Source organism: Hakea prostrata, chromosome 6, assembly GCF_041222555.1.
Source record: "Hakea prostrata isolate BN-2017 chromosome 6, UWA_Hpros_2, whole genome shotgun sequence".
Classification (NCBI taxonomy): Eukaryota; Viridiplantae; Streptophyta; class Magnoliopsida; order Proteales; family Proteaceae; genus Hakea; species Hakea prostrata.
Genome location: NC_142605.1, coordinates 19428592 through 19456051, shown reverse-complemented (window position 1 = coordinate 19456051; position 27460 = coordinate 19428592). Strand labels below are relative to the sequence as shown.

The following is a 27460-nucleotide window of genomic DNA, read 5'->3' as shown; positions in this document are numbered from 1 at the left end:
CCTTCGAATCTTAATCTCTTTTATGCCCTTTTCAAATTTTAAAATGGCAAGAAGAGTTTCACCGGTGCTTTCGACAGCTTAGTTTTGACGGTCAGCATCCACGTGGCGACACTGTGGCCCAACGATCATTGAGTCTAACACGTGTCGGGTAAATAATTGTATGTTGACTGTTTGTGGGCGAGCTTTTTAAGGCTTCGCCACCTCTCCCTACCCTTTCCTCCTTCATTTTTCGTTTGTTGCCTTCCCTTAATTCTAGAGAAACCAGAGAGACAGATTCGAGGGCTCGCTTCGTGGTCTTACAAACGTGCTAGGTATGTTCTGTCTTCCACAAACAGAGAAACTAATCTTAGATTTCTTGATTCAGTAAGGTTAGATCTAAGAAGATCTCTCTATCTCTTCTCGAAATTGTCTGTCGATTCATGGTTTTCGCTGATATCTGTTTTATCAGAAACTTGATTCGGTATAATATATATTTTTTTAATGGTACTTCTTCATTAGGTTTGATTAACTTCTGATTGAAGCTTTTCTCAGTCTTGCGTCTCCATAAAGCTTGGATTTTGCTTTGTTTCGCTTTTATGATTCACACGGCGGATTCCACTTATAGAATCCCTAATATATTTCTCCTTTTTGAAAAAAATAAATAAATATGATTTTGGTATTGGTTTTGTGAATAATTAGAGTGTTTTGGTGGCATCAGGTGGTGTTGTTATTATTAGATTTGTATAAAGAAGATGTCTCCGGCCGAATCCTCTCGTGAGGAGAATGTTTACATGGCCAAATTGGCCGAGCAGGCTGAACGTTATGAAGAGATGGTGGAGTTCATGGAGAACGTAGCTAAGACTGTTGATGTTGAGGAGCTAACTGTGGAGGAGAGAAACCTTCTGTCTGTGGCTTACAAGAATGTGATCGGAGCTAGGAGGGCTTCGTGGAGAATTATCTCTTCCATAGAGCAGAAGGAAGAAAGCCGTGGAAATGAAGAGCATGTGTCTGCTATCAAGGAGTACAGGGGTAAGATTGAATCAGAACTCAGCAAGATTTGTGATGGAATCTTGGGGCTTCTCGAGTCGCATCTAGTCCCATCTTCCACAGCTGCGGAGAGTAAAGTGTTCTACCTTAAGATGAAAGGTGATTACCACAGGTACCTGGCCGAGTTTAAGACTGGTGCTGAGAGGAAGGAAGCTGCCGAGAACACTTTATTGGCTTATAAATCTGCTCAGGTGGGTTGGTCAGTGAGCCTTAGTTAATCTATTTCTAGGTCACTGATGGGTTTGATTTGTTGGGTGTGGCATGACTTGGTTTCCATCTTTCGTGCAGGACATTGCTTTGGCAGAATTGGCTCCCACTCACCCGATTAGGCTTGGCCTTGCCCTTAACTTCTCAGTTTTCTATTATGAAATTCTGAACTCACCTGATCGTGCTTGCAATCTTGCAAAACAGGTTTGTCCTCTGTCATGCTTCTTTATTGTATACAATTGAATAGCTATTTCTCTTCTGCAATTGTCAGCTTTTTATATGCTTGAAAAGAAATATCTAAAGATCAGCTTCCTGGGAAAATAGAGAATTTTTTATTGAAAGTTGAGATGTCTGCTGGTACTATCTATCACTTCACATTTCTTGTTGTTGGATTGGGACTAGTTACTCATCCATTGGATAAAATGGTCCCTTGTTATGCATATTACTTTTTGACTGTCACTAATTTCCCATCACTTATGCATATTGATGAAGCTTAACTCTGACCTGCACGTAGATCCTTTCTCTCTATACATTTCGTGTGAAAAAATGTTCAATTTAGTCTCACATCTGGCAATAGTACCAAAATTTGTTTATTTGAATGAGGACATATTGTACAATCCGCAATTCCATCTTTTATTGGTTCATATGTACTTAATTAAAAGCAATTGGATTGGTAAAAGGTGTGAGTACTTATCAATTCAGAAGCACACTTTATATGCTTATTGTTTCTTACATCCGTGCCTAAAGGACTATATCAGCAATTATGCACAACTTATTAAAATGATGGTTTCCTGCATATTGGAAAAGCATAGAATTATCTATCTGCGTCATCATATATGTAGGTTGCTGCATAACTCAGATTTTTGTTGAAACTTGAATGTATCTAAATGTTCAGTTTTATGATACGAAATCAAAATGAATTTATGTCAAATTTTCTGAAATCTCATTGGATTATTTTTTATTTGGTGAATGGTTCAAGGGGAGTGATTGAAATTTTAGAACTCTGTTAGGTATCTGGTGGTGTTTCCTTGACTCTGTGAATTTTGTTTTGAACTTAAAAAAGTAACAAGCATCCACATGCATCTGGTGTCTTGGCATTTTTAGTATGCATTAATTAGCTGGAAAAAAAGGAAGAAATTAAGCTGCCTTTCATGTCGTTATGTTTATTCCTCTGTGTTATGATATGTACATATGTATTTGCCAGTCATGAGTTGTACTCGGGTATTATTATTGTTTGGATCAAGTTTTAATCTTTGCTGTAGTGTCTTAATTGTATTGCCTGTAATGGACTAGAAATGTGATTCTCCTGAGATTTGTTGCTTATAGAAGGGGGCATATAAACCTTACAGGCTCATAAAAATAGCGTCAGTCACAATATATAGTGCATTATCTATGACATAAAAAGGTGCTTCATTTGTAGTTATGTTTTCTATTTTTCCTCCATCAACAGAATACAAAACTGTAATTCTTGTTGAACTGATGCTCGCATAGTGATTAGGTCTCTATCCATATGAAGCACCCTGAATTAAGGTTTGGTGAAGCTTGAAGGCTTCTTGCTTCGTTTCTCTTCCCACCATGTTTTGGGGCAAGAGTTCTCTGTGGGGTGTGACACCGCTGCATATGTGCAGGGACCACAGGAACCAGTGGGAGGGCGCACAATAGCATCAACAGAGCAGTCGTTAGTGCCATTCATAGGTTGCTGGGTAGTCGTCGTGCAATCCCCGTGGGATTTTTATCCTGTCCATTTCCATGTCGGAAGACAGGATAAGAACCCCCCCCCCCCCCCCCCCCCAAAAAAAAAAAAAAAAAAAAAGAAGAAGAAGAAGAAGAAGAAGTGTTTGGACACATGGAACACACTCTCATGAGAGAACTGTTCTCTTTTTCTTTTCTTTTTTTTTTCAGAAAGTACGGCATTCCAAATTTCCGAGCTAGAACGGACATTGCACTGATTCTCTGAATCTCTGGTGTGACTATGAAATCTCTCCTTTTTTAATTTTTTTTATTGGCTTGATTTGTTGCCAAGCTACGAGCTATAAGGACCTCTGTCTCTCTCTCTTGTCCATTCAACCCAGGAAAAAAGAAAAAGAAGATTATAGAACAGCTATGCACTTACTTGTGGAAATTGTTATTTGTTGATGTTGTCTGTTAAGTTCTTGACTTGCCCAGCTTTCTTCTGGTTATACAAAACCTTAGCATTCTAGTTTTTGAAACCACTAATTAAAATAAAATCTAGTCAATTGGTGACCCGGTCATATATTTACCACCTGACATGACAACCAATTGGCCAGAGCTCATGTATCTAAGAGTCCATAATCTCAAAACCTTAAATTGCCTGTCATCAAGATCATGTTTTTTAGTCAGATGGCAACCCTTACTACACTGTGTTGCCTCTGGGGTTATTTTTCTTACTGGGTTAAGTTTAGCAAACCATTATGTGATTTTAGGGGTTTAGAGACTTCATTGCCTATTAACAAAAATTGAAATGATTTATGATTTCTGGGAGATGGCAAAACTATTGTTGTGCTATATACTCTGCAATTTCAGTTTCGAGGGGAGTACATATAAAGCCATTTCAATTTCTATAAATGATGGCTTAAGTATATTACCAACTTGCTATCTGGGTTAGTACTTAATTCTGGAAACTTGTGGCATAAAAATGGGATACTCTCTAAGGTGTAGTTATTTAGAACTCTACTGGAGTATTTTCTTTTATTTTTGAAAAGCTTCCTTACCACGATACCCTAGCTCACCTGCATCTATTTGGAACTTCTGTGATACTTGCATCCAATTGCCTAATGCACCTGCAATCCAAAGCCTCTAGAATATGTTATACCTGGTCTTGAATGTGCCAGTGTTAAACTACCCCCCCCCCCCCACTCAATGTTCTGTTAATCCATGATCCTTTATCCTGCATCCATCACTGCCATTTCTACATTATCAAAATGCTAGCCTTGTAACAGATCCTTGATTCCTGTGCTTAAATTTGGGTTTGGCCCGCAAATAATCCAAATTGCATGAGTAATGGCAGTCTTGTAATTATATCATGATAGCTTAGGAAGGGATAAACAGGTTTGGAGCAGCAGACTAGCTTTGTTGGTCTCAGGAAGTTATACCTCTGAAGGGCTGCCTTCTTTCTGAGCAACGGTGTTGGCATAGCTAACCACAGCAACACACTTGAATAAAGGACCACCAGGTAAATAGCAGGCTTGAAAATAAAGATGAAAGAAAGCCAGTGAATTTTTTTTATTTTTTGGGGGTGACCTATGGCGTAAATTTTATTACACTTGATGGTGGTGTTTACTGAAAGATTGATGGTGCTTCCATGAGAAATGAAGGTGGTTAGGTTGTTGGTTCAGTGGGTAGGGTAAATGTTGGTATAACTTGAAAGGACAGAACATAATTATAACAATGAAGAGGAAGTTCTGAGAATCCCCATAGAATAGCAGGAGTTAAACACCATAGCAGGATGTCCATGGCAAGGATGGAATTTACTCGGGGATGGAAGTACTTCTATTTGATGGATCGAGATTTGAATTTGGCACGGGTAGGAATGGACTGGGCTGTGGATTTAGAAAAGCATTCACCATCCTGTTTCTGTGCTTATGGTGGATTTTATCCTTCAGTACTTTGGGTTACTTGGCTAATTTGGCGACCGGAGCTTTCTCCTGTCTGAAACCTATATTGTTGGTCAGGCAAGTTGATCATGTTGGTGCAAATAAAGGTGAAATATATGAATGTGGGCAGCAAAGTGAAAAAATGTGGGGTTGGATTGGTGTGAAAAAAAAAGAAAAGAGGGGGGGGGGTCTCTTGGTTACTTTTATTACCTTGACTCCAGGGTTACTACTAGTTCTACTATTATCATAACAATTTCCTTGCTAGAAGTAAAAAGGAATATTTTTTTTCATCATGAGAAGTTTTTGGGCTATGTGGAGAGCAGTTGGTTGTCTTGATTTTTGGTTGAAGCAGGGATTATGTGACATTTTTATGGTCAATCTTGTTTTTTCCCTTTATTTTTCACAGTATTGGAATTACTGGAGAGTTTTATATTTTAATTTTGATTTTGGTGAAGTGAACAATAGTATTCCCATGACTTAATTTCTATAAAGATTTATTTGTATGATAAAGACGAACAATTCTGAAAATCTTGATCGTTTGTGAAATGACTGTTTCAGTACTGATATGTGGAACTAGTGCCTTGTAATGCCCTAGACTGGGGAATTCTTTTTACAGTAATTGCAACACATGGGATAAATGTTCTAATTATATGTTTATTATGTAAACACATAGTCTGCTATAGGATCTCACTGCCTTCTGGAATTTCGTTTTAGTTTGAAGCATACTGCACGTTGAAACCATTTCTACTTCCAGCCAAAAAAGGATATTAATTTCTGGGTTCTGTTTCTGGTGAAGCAGCGTTTGGTGGAAGCACAAAAGACATCTGTTTTACCCCCAAAATTACACACAAACACAAGAGAGTGATATCTTCTACATAGAAATTGAAATTTCCTCTTGCTGTATTGTAAATGTGAACATTGATGTGTGGCAGGCTTTTGATGAGGCAATTGCTGAACTCGATACTTTGGGCGAGGAATCTTACAAGGACAGCACATTGATCATGCAACTTCTCCGAGACAACTTGACCTTGTGGACCTCGGACATCACGGTCTCTCTCTCACGCTCTCACTGTCTCACTCTCTCTCAGGCTCATGTATTCACTTACATAGTCTTTTGTGTAAACTCTAAACAATGGGTGGTGTTCTGTTTTGCAGGAGGATGCTGGAGATGAAATCAAGGAAGCTCCAAAGAAAGAATCAGAAGCGGCGCCATCGTAATGAGTTCATGAATCATCCATCTGAAACCATGAAGCAATAGTGAACGAGAAATGAGTTTGCTTCACAGATGGCCCTTTTATTTGATCAGTTGTGTTTAGTATAGACGCCAATTTGGGTTGCTTGTAGAAAGATTTCTTGTCCAACTCACAAATCATGAATGTTGTGGCTCTTGGGGTTGAACATTTGAATGGTTTATATAAACATCTGCTTTTATATTATTGAACCAATGAATCTGGTTTGAATATTGATTTTGTGTTAAATTTGACAGTTTGGTATAAAATCAAGGTGGTCTTCAATGTATATGGGGCAGGGCTGGCAGCCGATGGTATGATCAAAGCCTTGGACCATCTGTTATTAGCTAATAAATGTTATTCTACCACCCCTTTATGGGGTCTCTTGTCTCTTTAAACTGATTGGTTGTCTTGAGAATCACATCAAGTGATCCTAATTTTGGACCCTAACTTTGAAAAGCAAGCATCTTTTCAAAGGAAGAAAGCCATTGAAGGCCTTTGAAAAGTTCTCTATATCAGTATAGTGTAGTAGGCAAAAGGGTTTCTTACGCTTCTTGTCTTTGGAATGTTGAGGTAAAATTATATTTTCTATGAACAAGTGAATGTTTCTTGAGTGCCGGGGGTTGAGGCCTCAGCATTTCCCTACCCCACCTATAAGGGTTTAAATTAAGTGAGGAAAAATTAAAGTAGAATTATATTATTGTAATCATAATTTACAAGTAAAACAACAGTGAGGTATTTTACTTATTCAAGAGAAAAAAAAAAAAATATTAGAGAAAAAAATATTAGTGAGGCGTTATACGTCACTAAGCAATGCTAGTAAGACTTTTATTACCAATAACCAAAAGTATCTCTTTTCTTTTTTTTTTTCTTCCAAATGTGAAATAATATACCATTTTATTACTTTGTCAAATTATAGTGTATGGATTTTTCATGTGATGGAAAACTCAATGACAAACCATTGGTATAGATTCATATCAAAATGGGTTCAAGAAATAACTAAAATCACAAAACCTATCATGTTTTGCATTTTTATTTTCATTTCGGTTTAATGGATTCTATTTATTTTATTGGTTTATTTGGACTCACTTGCGTGCACCTGATTATATTTTCGATAGCTTTTTTAATAAATAATTAAAAATATATATAATAAAGTTTTGGCTTCTTGACCTCAAACAGATTCAAACTCTTAACTTCAGTGTATGAGGCATTAGTCTTTTCTAATTAAGCTAACCTCTTGAGCTTGATTTGTCTATGTTACGAGAACTTCAAAATTATATTATCGTCTCTCATATGCTATTCTAATGCCTAGATAGAGACATGCGAGATGAGGACAACTTTTTGAATGTTCTCAAATGAAATGGTACGATTTTTATTTTTTATTTTTGGGTGAAATGAAAGTTGATGCATGATTGGAGCACCACACGAACGTTCAGGTTTCAAAGTGGAGTACTTGAATAATAATAATAATTTATTTGTAAACAAAACTTTTAACCATGATAGTTATTCTTTTGGACCTCATTGACTAGTTAGTCCAAGTACTATTGATCCCAATGACAAAGAATGAAGGTAAGCGTAGCTGCGTAGGTACGAGAGAAATGTGTTTCTGTGTTATCTTTTCATCATACATTTAGGAGGGTTGATTTATCTTTGAACACGGAGAAGGTGGATTGAAGTTGCCATCCCTCCTATACTGGTGGAGGAATATAAAAGAGGCACATTCGTTTACATTCTTGAGAGAATCCCAACTCTTTTAAGTGCAATGGTTGTCTTGGCACAATGGCAACCAATCATCAAGGGGTAAAACTACATGCATTTGCATCTCCTAAAGACTATGTAAGCATGAATCTAATGCAGTGGAGGTCAGTGGAACTGCAAACATGGCAATGACTGAGTGGGAATTAAGACATGCACTGGCAAACCTCATTCTCCATTAGCTATTTATTCTCACCTCGCACCTCCCCCACTAAATCCTCGAGCTTTCCTGAGAACCGATTCCTCATTATGAATCAAATACCTGTCTTCTCCATATTCTCATTCTTCCTCATAAAATTCTCCCTCTTTAAGCTTATTGGATTCTTTCGTCAAGTCTATACAAGTTTTTTTTTTTCATCTCCTTTTAAGCTCTAATTTCTTCTTCAATCTTGAACAACTGAGTACAGAAACTTTCTTGAGCTGCCATGGCTTCTGTTAACCCAATCATCCTAGCATGGTATGTGAATCTTCTAAGCCTTCTTCAATTGCTTTTCTCCTCCCACTAGCAATTTTCACTTGGGAGCTGACAGCAGTTTCTCTATTTTCTTTTTTCCTCTTAGGGGTGCTGGAGAAGATGGGCAGTTGGGGATTGGAAACAATGAAGAAAAAGAATGGGTTTCTCCAGTCATGGCTTTCGAGTTCGAAAGGGTTTGCTCTGTTGTTGGTGGGAGTAGGAATTCACTTGCCATATGTGAAGATGGAAAAGCTTGTCGTCTTTAACTCTTGAACTATTTATTTGTGATTATGTTTTGATTTTTCTATTCACTCTTGCTGAAAGAACTTGTTTCTTACCTTTGCTATCAGCTTTTTACGTGGGGTTGGAACCAGAGAGGAACTTTGGGTCATCAACCAGAAACAAAAACTGAAAATAACCCAAGCCAAGTTAAAGCTCTTGCTAATGTGAAGATTGTTCAAGTAAGTGGAACTGAAATTTGAATCTTCAATTCCAAATATTGAACACCATTATTTGCATTTGAATGTTGGTTTTCCATTTCAGGCAGCAATTGGTGGGTGGCATTGTTTGGCTGTTGATGATCATGGCCGAGCATATGCTTGGGGTAATTTACTGAAAAATGTTTTTCTACAAAAAGATGGATAATGGGTTTGTTGAAATTTGATTGTTATGTTTGATGCAGGTGGCAATGAATATGGACAATGTGGTGAGGAGCCTGAGAAGAAGGATGATAACAGTAGGGCTCTCAGAAGGGATATTACCATTCCTCATCGTTGTGCACCAAGGCTCACTGTTCGCCAGGTCTGTTAGATATAAGTTATGGTGATTTTGAAAAGATCAATTCGTTCAAAATCTCGGTTTCGAGACTAGTTGATTAATCGATTAATCAGAAAGCGAAATCTGGTCAAGATTTCGAAGTACAAGATCAAACCATCGACTTCAAAATACTAGGTTTCCAATTTAAAAACATACAATGATAAATACAAGAGTGTTCTGAATCTTCTGATGTACTTCAATACAAGAATGTCAAGAATTGGACACAGTTACCTTTCTTATGTGATGGCTAAATCTTCCTCCAAAGTTAGATCCTTTACCCCCAAAGAAGAAAAAAAAAAGTTACAGATCCACTAAAAGTAGAACTTCTTGGTTTTTATCAGAAGACCAACAAAATCATCAAAATGGGCAAGCATATGTTGAAACCAGAGTCTTTAACTCTCAAAACTAGCAATATATCTCAATTCTGACCTAGACAAGTGAGTTTTTCACTAGGAAAAACTCAGGTTTATTCCTCGATTTCTCGAGACTTTGCCGAGATCACGGTCAGTTTCGACCGAAACTTGAACCATGTTTCATTACTAGAAATGCAGTTGCACAATGCTTTTGTTGGTTTTTACATATTAAAGAAAAATCTGTCTACATTATATCTTTAGGTGGCTGCAGGAGGCACGCACTCTGTGGTGCTTACACGCGAGGGTCATGTATGGACATGGGGTCAGCCATGGCCTCCCGGAGATATGTAGGCATATCTGTTCATCACAGCATTTATTGATTTCATGGATTGCATTTACATTATATGCTTATGGTTTAAACATATAATTATGTTGTTTATGATAGAAAACAAATATCAACTCCTGTACGAGTGCAAAGTCTTGAAAAGGTGAGGCTTATTGCAGTTGGTGCTTTCCACAATTTAGCACTTGTAGAGGAAGGAAACTTATGGGCATGGGGTAATAATGAATATGGACAACTTGGAACTGGAGACACTCAACCAAGATCTCAACCTATTCTTGTTCAAGTTCCATCTGGTCTCACTTTGGTGAGTGTTATAAACTCTGAACCTAGCTTGCTTTTGATTGTCTTTTCCATGTTATCAACAATATTTATACAAATATTCATTATAGGAGCTTACATGTATCATTGCACAAGGCTACTGCCACTGCAGGGTCTTAAGATACCACAAAACCTAACAGTGACAAGTCAGAGCATAGCCATAATTGAGGTCCCAAGAACCTAACACTAAACTAAGAAATTAAAGCTAATGTCAGGGTCATATAATAAAGGAATTGAGGCTAGACAGAGAAGATTCTTAAAAACTCAACAACCAATGTGGTATTGGAAGTGAATAGATAAATATGGGTGGTGATAAGCTTGCAGCAAGAACAGAGTATGGTTTCTCACTTGGGGAAGTAACAAATGATGGATTTCAGCAGGTTGTGTCCTAGGATTAGAGGGATAAGATATGGGATAAACAGAGATAGTTTGAGAGAGAAACGGATCTGAGAGACATGGACTAAATAAAAGCTCAACCAAAATCTTGTCCCCCAATGCTCAGATCTCATTCACTCATTTCAAAGATATCTAAGCATGAGTAGAGTATTTCATTTCCATGGATACACATCCCACTGCGTTGTTCTCATTTATCAGTGATAAAGAATGTGGCCTTGGAGTGCCAATTCATGGTTCATGAAAGCAAGTGATGGCCCCATAAATGCAGATTTATGTTCACTTCTCTTCTTGTGGTCTTCTTCATCTTTGCTTAGTTGTATTTCACATACACAAAATAGCTGCTCATATCCATCTTTGTGCTTTCTCTAGGTTGACATTGCTGCAGGAGGCTGGCATTCTGCTACAGTGACAAACGAAGGAGAGGTATTTGTATTTCTTTTTCCACAGTAGGATAGACTTGGGTACAATCACTTTAACGGATAGACTTGTCATTTGTACTCCTACTTCAGAAAGAATTGAGCACAAAAAGACCATTCAGCCTTAGTGAAACTGAAAATCTCCTTGAAATGGTGTAGGGGCTACACAAAACACATCATTCGATTCACGAAAATACCTCAAAAGTTAAAACATTATCCATTTCATGATGAGACCCAAGAATCAAAGATGGTTTGGATCATTTATGCAATTTCAACTCAACCAAGTGAAATATCTTCCCTTGGGATATTGTTACATGAATTTGTTTCAGTGTGTTTAAAGGTAGTCTGCAACATATCCAATGCCTAAAGTCTTTTATTCAGGTGTATATTTGGGGAAGGGGAGAGCATGGAAGACTTGGATTGGGGGATGACAAGAGCAGCAAAATGGTGCCACAGAAAGTTGAACTCCTTGTGGGAGAGAATGTTGTGCAAGTATATATACCAACACTGATAAAATAGTGCGTGCATCATTTACAACTTCTCTTCTCAAATGCAATTGATTTACCTTTGACCATGTACTCAGGTTTCCTGTGGTGGTACACATTCAGTTGCTTTAACAAGTGATGGGAGAATGTTCTCTGTGAGTATCTTAAAAGCTTTCAAAGTAAAACTTAATCATAAGAGTAGAATTCAAAACAAGAATCCAAAAAATGATATTCATGTGTAAAAAGAGATGGACTAAAGATGCCACTAAAAACATGCTTCCCAATCCTCATGGCATATTCCCCAACATAAAAGTGTTCTCTAGTGGGCTCAAACAAACCACATGAGATGGCGCAAGCACATGGATGTGCTTCGTGGTTGTTAGAATGAAAAGGTCTAAGTAGTTGGTAAAACTGTACAAGGTCTGGACCCTAGCAGGTTGAGCTTGTGCCTTAGAAACTGTGATGCCACTGTTGAAAGGTAACTGGCTGGTTTCCTGTTTGGCAGTTTGGGCGAGGAGACCATGGACGCCTGGGACACGGGAAAAAAGTAACGACTGGTCACCCGGTTGAAGTGCCAATAGATCTCCCACCACCAAGGAATTTCAGTGGCAGTGGAAGCCATGGACGATGGTGCGCTAAGCTCATTTCTTGTGGCGGACGCCATACTCTAGCAATAGCCAAATGGCAGACTGAAGAATCAAAGCAGTCCTCGTGAATTGAAGCATGTCAGACAATGAAGATCTATATAACTTGTATGAAAGCTGCATTTTGTATTTCCTTTTTTAACAGAAAAGGGGATGGGGAAGGGCAATGTGATGCATTTAGAGAACTTCTTTGAATAAATTTGAATGAATTTGTCACATTTTCCAATCGGGAACTCTGCACTAGATTGTTCTTGCACTCAAACAGGGACAGATTCATGTATTTGGCTACCTAACTGGTTGTGGATCTGTGTTAGCACTTCCCTAGCACGTGCGCTTCTGTGCTGTAAACGTTGGTGTAAGACTTCAGACATCTGGTTGAAGAAATCAGGATCCCATCTGTTAATTAGTAAGGGGTCCTCAGCATAGCAGATGTATAAGGATGTAACAGCACTTTCCACCACCACCATTGCCAGCCCTACCTGATGAATATTTATATTTGTGTTGTTTACATTAGATGACATTCCTATACAAGAAAGAAATGAGATTGGACTAAAATAGATTTTAGCCATGAAGAAATATGCAAAATGCTATAACCCAATTGGGTTGAAAAAGCTGATACATAGATTTGTTTAGTTCAAAAGTAGAATCTATTCCCTAACTACCAGTCCTCCATCGTAACTGGCTAACTGCATTAGATCTATACCCAATTGTATATATATAGCCTCAATATGTCCTATGGCAGCAACATTGCCAACATTGAGCAACAATAGTTGGCAATTGCAGGAGATCTGATAGTACTTCTGCAATTCATTAAAAGCTTGCTGGATTCTCTGTTGTGATGAAGCAATCTGGAATGCCCTCCTACAATCCCAAATCAATATTCTGGGTTCTTTCAGACACCATAAGATCCAAAACAATGTTTTTCTTGAACAATTTAAATTACTCTAAATATTACACAAAGGTATAATGAAGACTGATCTTATTCCCTCAGTCCCTAAAAAGCAACTGGTGTATAAGCAACTCACCACAGCCCCCACCCCAAGAGAAAATATCCTAACAAGGTTGTTGTCAGTGTATTATTTGTCACTCAGTAATCTTCGTCAACTATGCTGTTTCCAAGATTAACCCTAAGAGTTTGGCTCACATTATAGGGGGAGACAACTATAATAATGAAAAACCTGAAACAGGACACATTGTAGGATAGAGTGAATATAAAGTTTTTCATCAATTGAAGATCATAAGGGTCTTATTGGTTAAAATGATTTCAGAGACACCACAGTGTGAAATTCCATAGCAAAGTAAACAAAAATATATTTGGCAGAATATGGAAATTTCACTGCAGGTGGAGGTTCAAAAGCTTACCAAGATCATTCCCATCAACATAGAAGTAGATCCAACCATAAGTGTCCTATCTCGTTCCTTAAACCATGTCCAAATTCCTGCACAGGTTCCCGAAATAAGCCCACCCAAGATAGTACCCATCAGCAAAACCGCACCTGAACAATCGTAGGCAACAAGTGCCTCAACACCAGTAGACTGGAATAATTCCCAAGCATCCCTTGCTGAACGATTAAAGCTTTTTCCATAAACTGCTATCTGGATGAACAGCAGCAAATGTTCAAGGTTTCTGATTTTGCAAAATAAAAACACAACTCTGCTAACGAGAACTGGAGTCATCAGAATATATCCGAGAGAGTAAATTGACATTCTTATTATTAGGCAAACACTGCCCCCCCCCCCCCCCCAATCACAAAAAAAAAAAAAAAAAAAAAAACAAGAAGTTCCAGTCTCGTCATAAAAACTTGTTAGAAAACAATTAATCAGTTCCTAGTAATAACATATAAGGTGAAAACTAAGCCAATTAAGAAACTAGAAAAATTGGTCTCATGCAACCCAAGAGTAATTATCAATGCAAAATAATAATAAAATAATAATAATAATAATAATAATAATAATAATAATAATAATAATAATAATAAAAAAATACATAAATGTATGATAGATGATCATGGATGCATAACTCCGCCAGTGTTTTGCTGCCGGTCACAAGTCCAAGTAAAGGAGGAGGGTTGGTGCGTCAAGTCAGCAGCCGGCTCAAAAAAAAAAAAAAAAAATTAGCCAAACCCTTTTTCATGGATTCAACTTTATATGATACACGCTATGCTAGGGTGTTCCCCAACAAAAGAAGCAACACGCTACACTATGATCCTAGGTGTAGTGATAAGTGGGCAAGAGTTAGCTAGGGCGTCCCCTGTAAGCAACGCGTGGCATTGGCGCTCGGATGCGGGTGATAAGTAGACAAGGGTTCCCACGCCATGGACGAATGCGTGGGTAAAGAAACTAGTCCAAAAACATAGGATTAGATTGGCATCTTGATATCTTTAATGGGTAAGAGCTTAGAATTGGGGTTAATATAGCTTGCATTCAAGAGACTAGATGGAGGGGTAAAAAAACTAAAGAGTTTGATGACTTTAAACTTCGGTACACTAGGGAAAAAACTAATAAAAATGGAGTAGGCATAATAGTGGATAAAGATTTTAAGAATGATGTGGTGGATGTTAAAAGTGTGGGTGATAGGATTATTTCTATCAAGCTTGTAATGGAGAAAGAGATTGTAAATATAATTTGTACATATGCACTCAAGTAAGATTGGATTAAAGTCTAAAGTTAGAATTTTGGGAAAATATGGATGGATTAATGCAAGGAATTCGTCAAGGAGAAAAGATTATTATAGGAGGTGATCTAAATGGACACATTGGAAAAGATCAAAGAGGCTATCAAAGTGTACATGAAGGAAATGGTTTTGGAGAGAGGAATGAGGAAGGGATTTCAATTTTAGATTTTGCTGCTACTTTTTATCTATCTATTGTAAATACTTACTTCAAAAAGAGAGAGGAGCATTTAATTACCTTCAAAAGTGGACATCATAAAAGCCAAATATATTTCTTCCTAACTTGAAGGACTGATAGATTTTTGTGCAAGAATTACAAGGTGGTACCAGGGAAAAGCTTAACTGCATAACATAGACTTGTGGTCTTGGATATGAGCCTAACCCCAAAAACTCATAAAAGGTGCAAGGTTAACCATCTCATGATAAGATGGTGGAACTTCAAAGGAGAGTGCTTGAAATCCTTTGCTAATGAAGTAGTCAAACAAGGAAAGTGGGATTTTGAGGGGGGGCACTAATGCCATGAGATGGCTATGTGTATCAAGAAGGTGGCTAAAGATGTCCTAAGTTAATCAAAAGAAGAACTCCATTCTTATAGAGAGACTTGGTGGTGGGATAGTGAGGTTCAAGCTGCCATTAGGAATAAGAAAGCTAGTTTTAAGACATGGCAAAGAACTAAGGATATTGAGGATCTTCAAAGGTATAGGTTGGCTAGAAATGAAGCTAAGAAAATTGAGGGAAAAACAAGGGAGAAGAAATATGAAGAGTTCTACAATAAATTGGGCACGAAGGCCGGGAAGAATCTATTTATAAGATAACTAAATAAGGGATATGAAGAATTTAGATGTATTAAAAATTAAGATGGTAAAATACTAGTATGTGATGAGGAACATTAAAAAAGATAGGAAATCTATTTCCCTAGTCCACCAAACGAGCATTGCTTAAGAACTTGTGATTCAAACGATTACACCATTCACCAAAGCAACCAATTTTTCAAACATATATGCGGAGAATTTCGATGTCCAAAGTAAAAGAAGCACTAAGGAGGATGAAACTAGGCAAGACACACAAGGTCTTGATGAAATCCCAATAGAAGTATGGAGGAGCTTAAGAACCCACGGGCTAAGTTGGTTGACTAAGTTGTTAAATAAGATTATGAGCACAAAGAAAATGCTAGATGAATGGAGGAAAAGCATCATGGTTCCAATTTACATAAATAAAGGAGATATTCATAACAATAATAACTATAGGGGGCATTGAACTGATGAGCCATACTAGTTTGGGTTTATGCCGGGAAGATCTACAATAGAAGCTATTTACCTAATTAGAAGACTTATGGAAAGGTATAGAGAGTGTAGGAAAGACCTTCATATGGTATTTATTGACCTACAAAAGCCTTATGATATAGTTCCTAAAGCATTAATTTGGTAAATACTCGAGTAAAGAAGTGTTGCAAGCAAATATGTAGACATAGTTAAGGATATGTATGCTGGTTTAGTGACAAGTGTGTAAGAATGATGGGGGCACAAAGTAATGAATTCCCAATTACAGCTAGGCTACATCAATGATCAACTTTAAGCCCATATTTATTTGCACTTGTAATGGATAAATTAACCAAAGACATTCAAGATGAGGTCCCTTGGTGTATGCTTTTTGCTGATGATATTATGTTGATAGATGAAACTCAAGTGGGGATTAATACCAAGTTAGAACCATGGAGAGCAACTTTGGAATCAAGAGGCATTAAATTAAGTAGAATGAAGACAAAATATCTAGTTTGTATTAGTTTGTAACTTTAGTCACAATCAAGAAAATGATGAGGTAGCAAAACTTGACAATAAAGAGATTTCTCAAAGTGATTGTTTAGGTACCTAGTTTCAATCATAAATAAAAGAGGTGATATAGAGGATGATGATTCCCAAAGAATTAAAATAGGGTGGATGAAGTGGAGAAGTGTGCTCGGGGTCTTGTGTGATCAACGTATTCCATTAAAGCTTAAAGGCAAATTCAATAGGACCATCGTTCGACCAGCGATGATGTACAATGCAAAGTGTTGGGCTGTTAAAAAGAATCACATAGATAAACTCAATATAGCAGAAATGAGGATGCTAAGATGGCTGAGTGGCAAAACTAAGAAGGATAAGATAAGGAATTATCATATTAGAGTTGGTCTGGGAGTTGATCTCATAAGTGCAAAGCTTCGGGAAAGTCGTTTGAAGTGGCACAACCATGTTCAATGGAGACCTATAAATGTCCCTGTAGGGAGAAGTGATATAATCCAAATTGAAGGAACCAGAAGAGCTAGGGGTAGACCTAAGATAACCTTAAGAGAAGTGGTGAGAAAGGATATGCATAAGTTAGGCCTTTTATCTAACATGGCCTCAAACAAAACTGATTGAAAGGCAAGAATCCGTGTAGCCGACCCCATTTAGTTGGGACAACTGTATTGTTGTTGTTGTTGTAGATGATCATGGATGCATGAAAACCTAGATTCTATCTATAGGGCAATGCATTTCTATCTTGTAAGTTGTAACCCAAGTCCACCTAAGACTCGATCATGATTAATGTAATTCTAGGTAGGTAGGATGTCGACTAGAAACCAGAATCCAGGATTAAATATTAATAGGTATGTTCAGCAACGTCAAAAATAAGGGTTTTTGTCAACTTATGGTAAGATAGATGGATAGAATCAGGTTAAGGTAATACAGGGGAGTCTATTACTGAAGGTCTTGTTAAGCTTTGATGGTGGAAAGTGCTTCAAAGTTGCAACAATTTAGGTTTAGGCTTTTATGTTTGGAAAAGAGAAAGGAGTGGGAATTCTAGGTTTGACTGATCAGAATTCAACCAAACTTGAATGGTTTTGTTAGGAGGGTATAAGAAGAAATCTGTCAGATTTTTAGATAATTCTAACGGTTGCTGTGGGAATTAGAGTTTCCCTCCGTGAAGGTAGTGAGATGGACCTAGGGTTTCAGTAGTCAGTAAAAAGGGGAGACTCAGATAGATTTTACAAATATTGGGGTGAGTAATCAATCCAAATCGGGAGTTGTTTCAATGGTTGTGTTGGTCTGTAAGTATATGGAATGTGGAGGGGAATGTAGGGTTTGGTTGTTTGGAGGGTTAAAAGAAATAAAAGTTAGGGTATGTTTGTCTAGAAGGTTAGAAGAAGAACGTCTAGCGTTTGGTCATTTAGAGGGTTAAAGGAGAAATTGCTAGGATTTGTTGCTTCAAACTTATTCAGAAGAAGATGAAACACTTGAAAGATTTCAATGATGTTGAAGATCCTTAAAACCAAACTTGACTGTAGAACACCAACGGATTGCTAGGATTTGTTGCTTCAAACTTATTCAGAAGAAGATGAAACACTTCAAAGATTTCAATGATGTTGAAGATCCTTAAAACCAAACTTGACCGTAGAACACCAACGGATAGAAAAGAGAGCTTGAACAGACAATCCAAAGCACAGGCTTCCCACTGCAAGGTGTCAATCATGTCAAACACCACTCCCACCATCCTTGATAGACAGACAAGAGAAAAAAAAATCTTAAATGGAGAAGAAAAGAGGACCAAAAAATCTTTCCCTTAAATCAGAATTCCTGTTCAATGCTTGCTTCCCTTACAACCTTATATAAAAGATAAAAAATCATATACCACACTATAAAGGGAAGGCCTAACCAACCCAGTATTTAACCTATTTGGTAACTTAACCTAACTAGGAAACTGAAATAGACAGAAAGCAAAGTCCTAATCCAGTCCCACTAAACACTTGAAAAGGAAACTACTATAATTACTTAATCTGAAACTATGGTTGAAGTAGTTTAATTTAAAAATAAAAACACCGATAGGCCAGAACACAAGCACACTGACGGGAAAGTAAACCCAATTCTGAAACGCTAACCAGACGGACTTTAGGCCTCGACTTGACCACCGTACTAAGCCTCTTGGACGATAATTGACGATTCAAAAAGGGCGTTTTTGGCTGGCGGCCCCGTTTGTTCTCCTTTTTGCTCGGTTTCCCCGGGCCCTCGCCCTGTCGCTTCCGTCGGGGTCTTCTTTCCGCGCCGTGTTGTTGTGCTCCCGTCGCCGCGGTGCCTCCCCGTTTTGTTGGGCGGCCCCGTTGCCTCCGGCTGGGGTTCGGCGTCCTCTCTGCCCCGTGTGGGGCCGGCGCGTTTGTCCGGCCCCTTGTGTCGCCGTCCGCTGCGGCTCGCCCTCGCCCGCCCGCCCCCGGCCTGGTCGCTCTCGCGGGGCTGGGTTGTTTGGGGTTGGTCGGCCCTCCCGGTTCGGGTTTGGTCCCCCGGCCGTTGTGTTTTGGGCCTCTCGGTTGTTCGCTCCTTGGCCCCCCCCCGCGGGCCGCTGCCCCGCCCCGGGTCGCCCCCCTTCCCCGCGGGTTTCGTTTCACCGGGCGGTGCGTTGGGGGGTTTGTGGTCCCGCCGTCTCACTCGCGGGTTCCTGTTCTAGGGGGCGTTGGCTTTGGGTCCTGTTTCGGTTCTTTTGGTTGTTGGAGTCATTTACTTCGGTCTTTGAGGTCCTCTTCGTTCGTTCTTTGAAGGTCCTTTCGTTGGGTGTTCTTTTTTGTGGCGTTTTCTATATGAGGAGGAGGTGGGCTGTTTGGCTGGGTTTTGTGAGGCTTTGCTCTTGGGTGCCGTGGTCCCCGCGGTGTGTTTGTTTTTTCCTTTTATTCGTCCCTTTTTTTTCTGGTTTTCCACCTTGTTGTGCCTCTTCGGTCCTAACAAACACCAAGAGAAAAACAAATTTTAGAACAAAACCACCTAATCGCATATGCAAATTCCTGCGCTCTAGGACTATAAAAGTGACCTCTTACAAAGAGAATCAATGAGATCAAAGACCCAACATGGATAGAACCTAATATTAAACTTATTCCCCCTAAAATGAGCCTAGTTTAGTGATGACTGCCCCGGTGATACAGCACGTTGATATTGGTCCTAAACACTATCTTTAGGCCTGACAAAATTTGGTGTTTGGAATAATTAAGATTGTTAAAGTCGCTTACTCCAAAAGCTCAAGCTGTAGAGGATGTGCCACAACATGTATCGAAAAACACAAAACAAAGAAATTCAAGTATTTCATGAAGCATAAAAAGAATAAAACAGAAAGATCTCTCCAAACATTCCAACCAGCTATTTGACACATTTAGGTTTCTTGACCAAAGTGCTACGTATAAGAGTATAATACCCCCTTGTTAACAGAGTTCTCAAAGCCACAGCTGACAAAATAAAACATCCGTCACTTATCTAGGAAAAAAAAATGTTTGCCTCTATAAAGAAGAAAGCAATGAAGAATGCTAGGATTGAGAAAATTTACCTGGACATAAGCGTACTTGTTGAAAAAACGAACAAGTGTCTCCACAAGATTAAACAAAAAATCAACACAGCAGAGCAGACACTCATTGTTACCAATCTTAGAGCGAAATCCTCTTATCTGAAACATTGTAAAGATCATGTTTCAAAATAATAGCTGATGATGATTAAATCGCCAACATTACAAGTAAGTCGACAAACAAAGAGATTAGAGATCATCAATGAAGTCGGCATGAATAAGTAATCATAGCCAAATAAGACTTATAGTAAGCACAAATATTCTAGACGCCTTTCACAGGTACCTCCCATCGCAACATCCGGATAGCAGCAGTAAAAAGTGAACCATAGCAGATGCTCCCAAAAGAAGTTGTAACAGCATACCGCAGAGACTTTGTCAATGGCCTGCTTGGCATTGATGCAGCTTCTCGACCACCATGGATGAGGACAAGGAACACCATTCCAGATACTATAACATGAACTATATTACAAAGAACAGCACCTGTCCAGAATAAACTCACTGAAAGCACCTGAAGACATGTAAAAGCATTTAGCAGCACTCTAGATTCGTCCACTCTGTAAAGGTACTTCATTTCATTTTCATTACATAATAGATTGAATACAGAAAAATTGTTAGCTCACCCCAAGAAGCCACCAGCGTCCACCATCACCAATACTTGAAGCAACCACGCCAGATGCACCGAAGGACCATATTACCATCCACAATAACATGACAACCATGAATGCATAAGCTACTCGCATGACTTCAGGAAGACTCCATATCAGCTTCACGGCTTTTTGCAACACCAGCATGGTAAAAGGAAGTCTAGAAAAGACAAAGACAACATGAAAAGAATAGGTCAACATGTCATCAGAGAACATCCAATGACACAAGACCAAAACTACACTAGTACTCTTAGGCTCGCTGTCCAGCACCTAGAGGTGCTGCCCAACTAATTTAGTAGCGGAATATTCCCATAGTTTATTTTCAGTTCCATTAAGTTTTGGTGTAGAGTGATAGTTAAAGGGGGGGTGGATCCCCCCCCCCCCTCTGGGCAAAATTTTTTTTTTTTTTTTTTATACCACCATTTTACCCCCAAACCCCCCCCCCCCCTTTTTTTTTTTTTCAGTGGCCGCCCCCCCAGTTTTTGAGAAACCCTGGTCTAATAGAGTTTCAATGTTGGGAAGGGCGAGATTTATTTCCTCTTTCTTTTATGAGTTGTAAGGTTGATTAGCCATCTACTTATACCTCCTTAAAGGGAAGAACAAAGGAAACAGAAGTTGATTCAGCTTTAGCTCTTGGGTTTGTTCCTTTGGTCTGGTGTTTATTGCCCAGCAACTGTTGGGATTGGTGCTTAAAGTCCAACTCTGGGATTCTAGCCTAGGTGTTTCAAGTCCTAAATGGTTGACCCAAGATCCTTGTTAGGTTGTGGAGTCAGCCTGCCATCACTGCTTTTCACTTCCTCTGTTGAAGCATGTCAGTGTCAGGAAGGCTAGTAACCATCCCACCTTCTCTTTTACTTTCTTGACTCCAAGGACCCATCCATTCAAGAACAGATCTGCAGACCCATTATTTCATCAAACCAGTCTTTAATTTGCCTTAGGATTAAGCTCACAGATCTCCCTCACTTCCCCCTAAATTCAAACCAAATTGCAGCCCTTCCTCCATTGTAAAAACAGGAGAAAAATATTTTCTTGAATTTTTTGTATTCCCTAAAACCCTAAAAGGCGAACCATATATTTGAACATCTATCCATTAGAACATCAGAGAACTTGGAGTATCATCCACTTACATCATTATCTACATTCCTTCCATATTTTATCCCATTCTGAGACCTAGAAACCCCAGATCTCTGTCTCTAGAAAACCTCCCATCTCAAGAACACCATTCAAATAGCTACTTTTCCACAATAGATGGGTTTGGCTCTAAAAGCAATTACTCATAACAATAATTCCCATACAACCATACCATTGAATTCTCATAAAATTTGTAAAACCAGGGACTTCTTTTGATATCTCCCTATTTTTTAATCCAATAATGGAAATTCTGAAATATCCTTTCTTGGACCCATTTAAGTTTGTCCTGACAAGATCTTGGCTGGCTATCTAGGTCTCATTTAATTGAGGCTACATTATCCAATTTATCGACACTTATGCATAGAACGTTTGGATCAACTTACTGCCATTCCTAGTACCTAAATGGATTCAGTCTGTTGAAATCAACATATATTAGAGGTCATCAAAACTGATGCTGATCTGAGAGGATGAGTAGAATATATGGGAACCATGACCCAGAAGTATCCAGAATAGTAACTCCTCTACGCCTTGATCCAGATCTAGCAACAAACCAAGTATCTAAGATTTGATTCCCAGCAGTTAGAAGCTCAGTGAAGCCCCCAAAGCTTGCTTCCTAGCAGTACTTCAAGTCTTCCAAGTATTTAAAGGCTTTTATACTTGGTTCTTTTCCAGTCATGTAATTTTCAGTTAGACAGTGGCAAACATGTAATTCTGAACCAACTTTAAGTCATGGGCAAAAATATTCTTTTAAGTCTTTTTCAGTCCTTTATATAATTACGCCGGTCTTCTACTTTAAGCCCGTGTGATTTAAAGGGTTAGCAATTTTGAAGTCCTAGTGATGCAGATCCAGTGCTGAAGTCAATTTTTATCCTTGGAAATCAACCTAGAGTAGGGTTAATAGATATGGCTGTTGGGGCTTTGTCCCATAGGTTTATGAGGTCATGGGCCTATTCCATGGGCGTAAAAGTTGAGCGTCGAAACAAAGTATGGAAATAGTTTAATTAATTGATTTAATCATGTAAACTCTCTCAGCTTAAGTTATTAGAGCAGAATAGCCTTTTTTATGTGCTATTTCCATTTCAAGTGCTCAAATCTGCAAGGAGTTCTAGGTCTAATAGGTTTTCAAGTTCCATTTCCTATAGATGTTTAATTTCTTTCAGTCTATTATAAGTTCTTAGGCTGTTTATAAACCCATATAAAACCCCCAAGAGGGAAGAATAAAATTAAAATTTTGTACAGAAAACCTTGAGTTTGACTTCTTGCATCGGGATCCTCCTTGGTGAAGATTGAGTGGTGCCCGGGTGGTTCAAGTCCAGGAAGGTTTCAAGGAACTTATAATTGAAAACTATATCCTTTTGCCAACTATGGAATCAATCTACATAGATTAAGCCTCCTTCCCAGTTCAGGCAAGGAAGATTGATCCCCACCATCTTCCTTTCCTATGTAATTTCTATTTTCATTTTTGGAGATACCCATTCATAGGGATCCATCTAAAGCCCACATACACCGTTGGAAACATCCCAAATTCAATCCACAACATTCCCACATCAAAATCCCACCTTGCTACCCACCTAAACCATCACAAACCCAAGTTTCATGTTCAAGCAAACTGCTTTAAAAACCTGCAACTACCTTCTAGAAGAACATACATGGTGCTTTCATAGAGAACAAGCTCAGCTCAATCCGAATATTGGATCTTCATCCCCTGTGGACCATATCATCCACACCCTCCCACTAAAACCATTTAAATCGGGTTTATATCCGACCAGCCAATTTTATGAAATTACATTTTATCCTCCAGTCCAATTCCTACAAGGAATCCTCTAATTCCCAGCTTTGAATTGGTTCTAGGAGAGATCTTGAAAGAACTAGCCGCTAGTTGACCCTATTCAATCTAGGCTACATCACCTAGTTGTGTCCTAAGTTTAACTCCTGCGTTTAGTTTGTTTTTAAATCTTATTTCAAGGACTTCAGTTGTGGAGCTAGAATAAGACCTCCATGTCATGGTCTTGGAACATTTATTCAGGCAGTTCGATACCATGAATCTACAGGTGTCATCATCAACATAAGCTAGATATCCCAACCTAGGGAACATATCATCAGGGAATGGACTCTAAGAGGATGATGGTTGAACTGGCCCAACTACATATGAAAGGTGTCCAAAGATGGAGTCCACAAATGATGCACCTGATCCCGATCCATCCCCATACCCAAATGCAGACATACTACTAGCATTAGTAGATGAACCCCCATATCCAGCAACTCCACCACATACTCTATAAGAACTATAACCATGGAGCAAGCAGCAAACAAGGTGAAGGAAGATAAAGGAGTGATCGTTTTTTAGTGAAAAAAATCCCCGAACTTTTGACCACTGGCATTTGCAAGTTGTGCAAAATTTCACTGGACTCGACTGAGATTTGGGACATCTAAACAGGGTTTCACAGGGGTCAAAACCAGGGATTTTTCACCTCCTTGGTTTTGTCTTGGTTGGGGAAAAAACCAAAATTTTGGTTGAAATTTCGATGGTTTCACTGGAATTTAGACTATGCTTTTACCGCATAAGACCCAAAACCAAATTCGAAGAAACCCTTTCTTGTACCCCTTTTAAGGTTTTCCTTGAAAAGATCTTGGTTATTTGACCCTCATTTTAAGGTTTTCCTTTAAAAGATCTTGGTTAATTGGGCTCTCATTCAATTGAGTCTACATCAGGCCTTCTAATTGAGACGTACTAGGTAGACTTGTCAGTCTTAATGGATCTATCTCTCAATGAAGCCAGTAAAGTCAGGGACTCAGGGCTTCTAATTGAGATATACTAGGTAGGCAATTTGTCAGTCTTAAGAGATTTATCTCCTCACTGAAGTCAGTAAAGTCCTGGCATTTTAGAGAAGTTTGTCTTGGTAGCCTCTTCTGTTAAACTGCAAAAAGATGTACAAGGAAATGTAGAGATTACCATTAAAGTAGTTGTTTTCTCACATCAGGAGAAACAGATCATTGATTTTCTTGTGCTACAGTAAGAGAAAAGGTTTCGCCATTGGCTAGCTGGGAGATCATAGTGCGAGTTATCATGCTTTTGGTGAGTGAATTGTAGTAAGTTTGGGGACAGTAGTAAAAGAAATGAAAAGAAATGCTGGAATTTTATTTTAGGAAATGAAAAGAAATCAATGGACTGTAGCTTTGCAAGTGCTTCAGCATAGGCACAAGAGAGGGGAAGGGAGCCACATGCAAGGAGGAGACCCAATCCTAGGTATTGGCAACAAGAGGCGCATGGAAGGCAAGATTTTTTTACAAAGCCCGTTAAACACTAGATACAATACACTTGGTACTTGGATCATATTCTATTGATCCATGAAAAATGTATGCCAGTCCTACTCATATGGATACCTGCATTCTGGGAATGATGTTTTACACGATATATGTGACCAACAAATGTAATCAAATTGGAAAGATCTACCATTATCAATTTGAATCTTTCTTTTTTGAGGGGTAAACCATTATCAATTTAATCCATGATCCTTACTTCAACTACACAGAGGTGCTCGCATCCATGGTTCAAATAGTTTTGGGTTGAAAAAAGATATCCATATCTAGAAATCAGTTGTTGAAAACAAAACAGTGTGTGAGCCCTTAAAAGATTAAGACCTCCGACTGAACTTTACTTAAGTTACGGAACATAGATGATATTCCTTAAAAGTAAAATCACCATCGAAAATTAAGAACTCTAACTGAATCTTTTTCTAAATTATGCATAAAGATTACAACTTTGTAACCGTACCTGTCTATAACTGATACTACATACAAGAATTGCAGAGAGGCACCGATGGCAAATGCAATACCCCAAAAAATCTGTGTACTCCAGAAGCATAGCACACTTATAACAGCAAGGTAAGCAGTCAAAATATGTACTGAAACCTTCATCATCTGATTTGCTCGAGAACCAAGTAAAAGTAACCAACTCCATCCAATAACTGTACCAACACCCCCTGCAACAGCATACGAAAGCCAGTAGTTCTCGGTCAACTCTGTATGATTCTGAAAAACTCTGGCGGCGTATTTATCAATGTTAAGCCTATCAGGCTTCTTAAATCTATTGAACCCAAGAACTGCAAGAATGAAACCAAACGAAACCAAATGCACGGTGAATACCCCCAGCCAGAAAACATCTCTCCAATGTCTGGACGGTTCAGGGACCCTTTCAGGGGATGGAGTTTGAGAACCATTCTGGAATTAAAATTGAACCCGTTTATCATAATTCTTCAAAATTGGCAACTCTAAATGACGAAAAACAAATGGGAATAAATGAGGGGAAGATGTTTACCTGTTCTACACTGGCGACAGAACCGAAGTCTGTCTCTTCTGAAGATGGGCTCTGAGAATCAGTACTCATGTTGTGTTTGATAGCATCTTAGGATCAAAACCGTTAATGGGTCTTCGTAATTTGGAGGGGCAAGAGAGATAAACGGAAGATGAGACGATTTGATGGTCAATGAGAGACTTTTCTAATTCGACATTTTCAAGGAAAGCGAAGTGTGGAAGTGTTCAACGGCTAGCATCAGCAAAAGAAGTAAAAGTGGCAGATTTACTAAATCAAACGAAAAGAAACGAAGTGGGTGGGGGCAGAGTAGTTCCTGAACGCTATAGATAAATTTTCTACATGCAAGAACAGATAGACGCTTGTAATCCGTGAAGAGAGACAACGCTGCAAAGCAATTTGTTAAAAGAGGTTTAAGAACACGCGGTCTTTCTCGTGGGACGGGCGTGGGTTGGCTGGCATTGATTGTTTGTGGGTTCTACTCGCACACAACACTTTCCAATTCTACTGTGTGCGTGATATCATAAAAGAATTCAAACTGTTCATATCACAGTGAATTGCTGCAGTTAAATTTCCCCAAACAAGGCCTCAACATACTCCATTATAGAGTTCAAATCTTCCTCCACGCGTGATAGCTTTATCATACTTGGCGTGTCAAATACTCAAAGTCAAGATCATTATCATAGTTCTCAACAAATCAGTAAAATTTGGGAACAAGACAAAATTATGAGATAATTTAAAATGAAGAGAGAGGAAAATTATTAGTATTTCTTGACTAATCACGAATATAAACGTCTTCCCAAAATTACTCAAAAGTATTCTTACATAATCTTGACCAACCACTAATATCAATGTCTTCTCAAAATATCTCAAAGAGATAACTATTCTGGCCATATGTATTATACCATACTCTTTATAAAATTATTGTTATCTTTCGGGCTTCCAACAATATTAAGAGATTGTTAAGATTTGATATATATATATATATATAATATTTATTTATTCCTCTACTAGAATTAAGAAGTCAAAAGACAATATTATTAAAAATTATATTAAATATCAATTATTATTAAGATTGGATATGTAATATTTATTTATACCTCTATCTATCGGAATTAAGAAGTCAAAAGACAATATTTTTTAAAATTATATTAAATGTCATTTATTTGTCTTTATAATTTTGTGGTTCTGAATTCTAAAGAACTAAACTAGATGAGATGAATAAATAACAACATATGGATTATTTTGAGCTTTTGAAAAATATAAAGATGTCACATCATCTATTAACTAACTTAACTAATTGGCAGAGGGCATC

General features: G+C 38.3%; 3 protein-coding genes across 4 annotated transcripts; 2 read left to right on the top strand and 1 right to left on the bottom strand.

Moving 5' to 3' along the window:
- Nucleotides 1-205: 205 nt before the first annotated feature.
- Nucleotides 206-6292, top strand: LOC149012474 (14-3-3-like protein). Its single transcript, XM_089158272.1, has 5 exons — nt 206-311; nt 698-1217; nt 1315-1437; nt 5780-5896; nt 6003-6292. Exons 2-5 carry the CDS (start codon nt 732-734, stop codon nt 6063-6065), a joined length of 789 nt encoding a protein of 262 aa, XP_089014398.1. The 5' UTR covers nt 206-311; nt 698-731; the 3' UTR covers nt 6066-6292.
- Nucleotides 6293-8176: 1884 nt separating this feature from the next.
- Nucleotides 8177-12134, top strand: LOC149012473 (ultraviolet-B receptor UVR8-like). The gene is made up of 11 exons (XM_089158251.1): nt 8177-8288; nt 8392-8536; nt 8636-8746; nt 8829-8889; nt 8968-9086; nt 9716-9801; nt 9900-10101; nt 10881-10934; nt 11309-11419; nt 11511-11567; nt 11918-12134. The coding sequence occupies exons 1-11, from the start codon at nt 8257-8259 to the stop codon at nt 12125-12127; spliced, it is 1188 nt and encodes a 395-aa protein (XP_089014377.1). The 5' UTR covers nt 8177-8256; the 3' UTR covers nt 12128-12134.
- A 130-nt stretch (nt 12135-12264) lies between these two features.
- Nucleotides 12265-26826, bottom strand: LOC149012472 (Plasma-membrane choline transporter family protein). 2 transcript variants are annotated; one of them, XM_089158249.1, is made up of 7 exons: nt 26152-26826; nt 25609-26054; nt 20679-20862; nt 20342-20566; nt 20044-20160; nt 13419-13652; nt 12265-12535 (listed from the first exon to the last, which is right to left on the bottom strand). In XM_089158249.1, exons 1-7 carry the CDS (start codon nt 26218-26220, stop codon nt 12314-12316), a joined length of 1497 nt encoding a protein of 498 aa, XP_089014375.1. In that variant the 5' UTR covers nt 26221-26826; the 3' UTR covers nt 12265-12313. The 2 variants fall into 2 exon arrangements, with proteins under 2 accessions (XP_089014375.1, XP_089014376.1); XM_089158250.1 differs by lacking the exon at nt 12265-12535 and adding an exon at nt 12542-12917.
- Nucleotides 26827-27460: the final 634 nt, after the last annotated feature.

Coding starts and splice junctions, on each gene's coding strand:
- LOC149012474 (XM_089158272.1), top strand. CDS start 732: ATGTCTCCGGCCGAATCCTCTCGTGAGGAGAATGTTTACATGGCCAAA. Junction 1,438..5,779: donor CTTGCAATCTTGCAAAACAG/GTTTGTCCTCTG, acceptor GATGTGTGGCAG/GCTTTTGATGAGGCAATTGC. Junction 5,897..6,002: donor TGTGGACCTCGGACATCACG/GTCTCTCTCTCA, acceptor TCTGTTTTGCAG/GAGGATGCTGGAGATGAAAT.
- LOC149012473 (XM_089158251.1), top strand. CDS start 8,257: ATGGCTTCTGTTAACCCAATCATCCTAGCATG. Junction 8,289..8,391: donor AACCCAATCATCCTAGCATG/GTATGTGAATCT, acceptor TTTTCCTCTTAG/GGGTGCTGGAGAAGATGGGC. Junction 11,568..11,917: donor GTGATGGGAGAATGTTCTCT/GTGAGTATCTTA, acceptor CCTGTTTGGCAG/TTTGGGCGAGGAGACCATGG.
- LOC149012472 (XM_089158249.1), bottom strand. CDS start 26,220: ATGAGTACTGATTCTCAGAGCCCATCTTCAGAAGAGACAGACTTCGGT. Junction 26,055..26,151: donor CTGTCGCCAGTGTAGAACAG/GTAAACATCTTC, acceptor TTTTAATTCCAG/AATGGTTCTCAAACTCCATC. Junction 20,161..20,341: donor TCCGGATGTTGCGATGGGAG/GTACCTGTGAAA, acceptor ACAATGTTTCAG/ATAAGAGGATTTCGCTCTAA.